The sequence below is a fragment of the Octopus bimaculoides genome, chromosome 3 (assembly GCF_046866305.1).
Source record: "Octopus bimaculoides isolate indiv1 chromosome 3, ASM4686630v1, whole genome shotgun sequence".
Classification (NCBI taxonomy): Eukaryota; Metazoa; Mollusca; class Cephalopoda; order Octopoda; family Octopodidae; genus Octopus; species Octopus bimaculoides.
Window position 1 is genome coordinate 55057754 of NC_142930.1, and position 4671 is coordinate 55062424.

Sequence of the window (4671 nt, forward strand, 5' to 3'; positions counted from 1 at the left end):
AAATAAGTCTATTTAACTCATGGGCAGAGACTCCTGCACCAATATGTTACAATCACTGACTTACAGACATACTGTTTGTTTTATCTTCCTATTCTGTCACTAATAATCAGCCTCTGCTGATCTGAACTAGTTCATTTTATATGACCTCCATGCAGACCTACCTATCCCTCCTCCCATTACCTCTATTACGCCAAACCCTCTGGTCCCATGCTGACCATTCTGTCCAGTCCTTCTTCCCCAGAGCATCAACTCTCTGGACTTCCTTCCGTGAGATTCCTGAAGACATCAGCTTACAGATGTTAAAATTTTGTAGCAACTTAATCAATCATACCAGTGTCAGAAAATCTGCAACAGTCATGGTCACTGCCACTTTTTGTTGGTAAAACTTTAGCAAGACACCTGTTCTTGTCCCTCTTTCCTTTTAGCCTCTTTACACCTTGTTCAATGCCACCTTCCTCACTACTGCATCCCAACTCTGTGAAGGGATCTTGTCATGCATATTACTTGGTGACTCCGCTAGTGCTGGAATCACGAAAAATGTACTTAGTTCACTCTATAAAGTGATTGATGTTAGGAAAGGCAGCCAACTGTTGAAACCTTCCCAGAATGTTGACTCACTGGAATTCCCTCCTTGCATATGTCCTACCTGCAGTCATCATCTTGTAACAATTTAAACATAATGTTAATGGTATCAATCTTACTCACCTTCCTCACGTCAGGAAACACAGATGAGGGCAGCAGCATCAAACTCTTTTATTCACCAAATGTTACATATCAGTGGAGGTTTCAAATAATGGTGAAGCAGAGTCAATGGTGGTGTCCCAGCATGACCTCAGCTTTGAAACTGAAACAATTTAAAGATTTAAAAATTTAAAGATCTCGAGACTCTGTGAAGGTCATTTAACATGGAGACCAATACACCTCTTAGGTTAGTTGGTTCCTGTTGAACTGTCCAGCCAATGTCAGTATGGAAGACAGATGTTAACTGGTGATGTTGGTGATGTCATACATGTACACGTTTTTTTTTCTTAACATAGGTGATGCAAGTCCCGAAGATGTTGATATTGCCATGAAACTTGGTGCTGGTTATCCTATGGGTCCTTTTGAATTATCAGATTATGTTGGTCTGGATACTTGCAAATTTATTCTGGATGGTAAGTATAATGACGATATCATATCTACTTTAATATTAAATAATTCATGCTGTAATCGATTGACTCACAATTACTTTATCAAGAGCATTACTTAACTGAATTGACAGCTGTTAGCTGATCAAGTGGTCCATAGTTCATATCTTGTTGCAGATGTTCTATGTTGACATACTTTGCAACTGGTCTGTGGCCTTAGATGGCCATCACCATATCTATGTTTTCAGGGGTGTCTCTTTAATTGCTGTTACTATTGTTCTTGTTTTTATTGTAATTATTGTTACTATTGTGAGAGGAACATTTCTCTCATTTGTCTCCCCTCTTCTCATGACCCATGTTGTGTCCGACCTCCCAGGCCCTGTATTAACCACTATACTCAGTACTTCCTTCCCAGTATGTTGATCCTCTGGAATTCCCTCTTTGCATATGTCTTACTTGCAGTCATCATGCAACAATTTAAGTAGAATGTTAATGGTATCAATCTTACTCATCTCAGAGATCCTGTTAAGGCCATTTTAACTGCTTTCTTCTCCAGACCTTAACCTTCTCTGACCTGTGTCTAACTTTATCCTCCACCTAGTCTGCTGAGCAAAAAACGTAATGCACATGAAGCTCAAGAATAATGATTGTAGGTAAACTAAAGGTCAGAATCACAGACAAATTCAAGAGAATAGACCTTTTTAAAACTATTATATTTGTTAGGCAAACTAATGGGCTGAATCACAAAAAAATAGGCCTATCTCTCAACTACTGTATTTATTCACCCAACTTGTTATTTTCCTCACCACTTTCTCCAGTTTAAATGTCAGAATTACTCTCCATTGCTGGCATAAATGTAAATTCTTCATGTGAAGAATAAATAAGATCAATAATTTCCTCAAATGCAATGAGTCTAGGCCTTGCTTGTTTACAAGACCAAATGCTGGGTTCATCACATGTTTCACTCCCAATTCATTTTCTCCGATTAAAAACAGAAGTAAACAGTAGTATTGGGGGGGCAACATTAACAATAAGTTATAAACGCACTTGACCACAAAGCTGCAATGTGATCAGTTGTTGAATTTTAGTATTTGTGTTGTTCATTACTGCTTTAGCAAGAATCCAGCAGAGATGACATTTAAACTATCCCTGCTATAACAGAAACACTACATGACAGGATTAATAATAAACAAAAATATGATGAAATCTTCTGATAAGGTTTTAAGTTTATACATTCAAACCCTATTATATTATTCTCTTTTACTGTCTCAAACTGATAACTATGATATCTAATATCTTTTAGATAACTGATATTATGATGTCTGCTATTTAGATATTGCCAAATCTCACTTGTAGTATATGTTTCATATTTTTGTTGCCCTTCCTCTCCTACCCTTTAAATCCACAAACTTAGTCTTTGGTAATACAGAAGTGGTAACAATGATAATAATAATTATGAGTACCCAGTACTTGTAGGGTACTTTATTTTATTGACCCCAGAAAGATGAAAGACAAAGTTAACCTTGGAGGTATTTGAACCCAGAGTGTAAAGGACTGTAACTAAATAATGATTTAAAATTTTGTCTCAAAGCCAGCAATTTTTGGGGCGAGGGTAAGTCACCAGTGTTCAACTGGTACTTATTTTATTGACCCCAGTGGTCAACTGGTACTTATTTTATCGACCCCAGTAGTTAACTGGTTCTTATTTTATCGACCCCCAAAAGATGAAAGGTAAAGTTGGCTTCAGTGGAATTTGAACTCAAAACATAAGAATGGACAAAATGCTGCTAAGCATTTTGCCCTGTGCGTTAACAGTTTTGCCAGCTTGCCACTTTGTTGTGACTAAATAATGCAAGGTATTTTTCTAATGTGCTGATGATTTTGTCGCTTCACTGCTCTTAATAATACTACTAATGAAACAAGTTATGTTAAAAATTCTACTGAGCTAAAAAAATTGACTAATTTCATTGTTTTTAATCATTATTTTAAAATAATTGTATTGTTTCTTTGATATGTTAGGTTGGCATGAAGCTTACCCTGATAATCAATTATTCCAACCATGTGAATTCTTGAACAAGCTGGTAGCTGAAGGTAAACTTGGATGTAAAACAGGAGAAGGATATTACAAATATAACTGATAATCAATGCTCTTGATTGTAGTCAGTTATTATTTTTACTTTCTTTAAAAAATACAACTTTTTTTTACATGACATACTTTAATATTACTTTTATAGTAAAATATTAAAATCAATATTTTTTCTGAGTAAATTCTTGTGTTCCTTTTTTTTTTCCTACTAATCTTCTGTAAATCTCAGGTGAGGACCACAAGGAGCTACTGCTCTCACATCTGGGACAGTGCTACTGCTACACATATACAGACAAACTTGATTGCAATCTGAGAAAGATCATGTAACTGATTAGTGTAAAGCCATTCACAGACATGTTCTAGCCTCTGACCTACTGTTGTGCTATCTCCTCTGCCTTTTCTACCATCACTACTCATCATCATCATCGTTTAACGTCCGCTTTCCATGCTAGCATGGGTTGGACGATTTGACTGAGGACTGGTGGACCAGATGGCTACAGCAGGCTCCAATCTGATTTCGCAGAGTTTCTACAGCTGGATGCCCTTCCTAACGCCAACCACTCCGAGAGTGTAGTGGGTGCTTTTATGTGCCACCGGCACGATGGCCAGTCAGGTGGTACTGGCAACGGCTACGCTCAAAATGGTGTATTTTACGTGCCACCTGCACAGGAGCCAGTCCATCGGCACTGGCAACGATCTCACTCGAATGTCTTACTGGCAACGGCCACGCTCGAAATGGTGTATTTTACCATCTCTGAGGCATTGATGAGTCACATTTCCCTCTTTATTTCATCATTCATGCTGTAGCCAAACTCCATTGGCCCTGTGCTACCCCCTACGCTTATTCCTTCTTCATCAGAACATTGTCTCTTTGAATTTACCTCTTTGTACATGTCAGTCCTGCTACTGTTGACTTGCAACCATCTATCGTTATTTAAGTTCACCTCAGATGAATCCTCACTTGGTATTTTGGTCTTCTATACATATTACTAGCTCCCCAGTGGTTTCTATTTCTACAAGTTTACTACATCTACATATATTGGTATATGACCACCTTTTCTCCAATGTTCATGTGTTGATTCCCATAGCACTTGCTATCTGGCAGTGACTGGCTGGCTTTGTTCTTCTGATACTATTTTATCACTCAACCCTAGTAGCCTTCTGTACAGACACTTGTTATTAACATGTTCATTCTGTTTCATGTTAAGTACTACATGTAGCATTTTGGTGTAGCACTTATTCAGAGACTGTTGCAGGGTAGACTATAGGAGCCAGCATTTATAAACACATAATTGAACAGACTATACTGTGGTATAAAAACAGTGGAACTTGATATATTAGGAGAGATTACAGTCCCATATATTGCCCATGCTGGTCAAATCCTTCAAGCTAGTACCTTCCTCACTTTATCTGACTGGCCCATGAACTCAGGTATTTGAAGACTGGAGACAGTGGTGC

At 37.8% G+C, this 4671-nt stretch overlaps 1 protein-coding gene across 1 annotated transcript in view; it reads left to right on the forward strand.

Moving 5' to 3' along the window:
• LOC106868457 (hydroxyacyl-coenzyme A dehydrogenase, mitochondrial) overlaps positions 1-3395 on the forward strand; it is a 42391-nt gene extending 38996 nt beyond the window's left edge. Inside the window, exons 7-8 of the mRNA XM_089348991.1 lie at positions 1038-1154; positions 3147-3395. Of these exons, the coding sequence (XP_089205117.1) occupies positions 1038-1154; positions 3147-3265 (236 nt within the window). The 3' untranslated portion in view covers positions 3266-3395. The remainder of the gene's footprint in view (positions 1-1037; positions 1155-3146) is intronic.
• The last annotated feature ends 1276 nt before the right edge of the window (positions 3396-4671 follow it).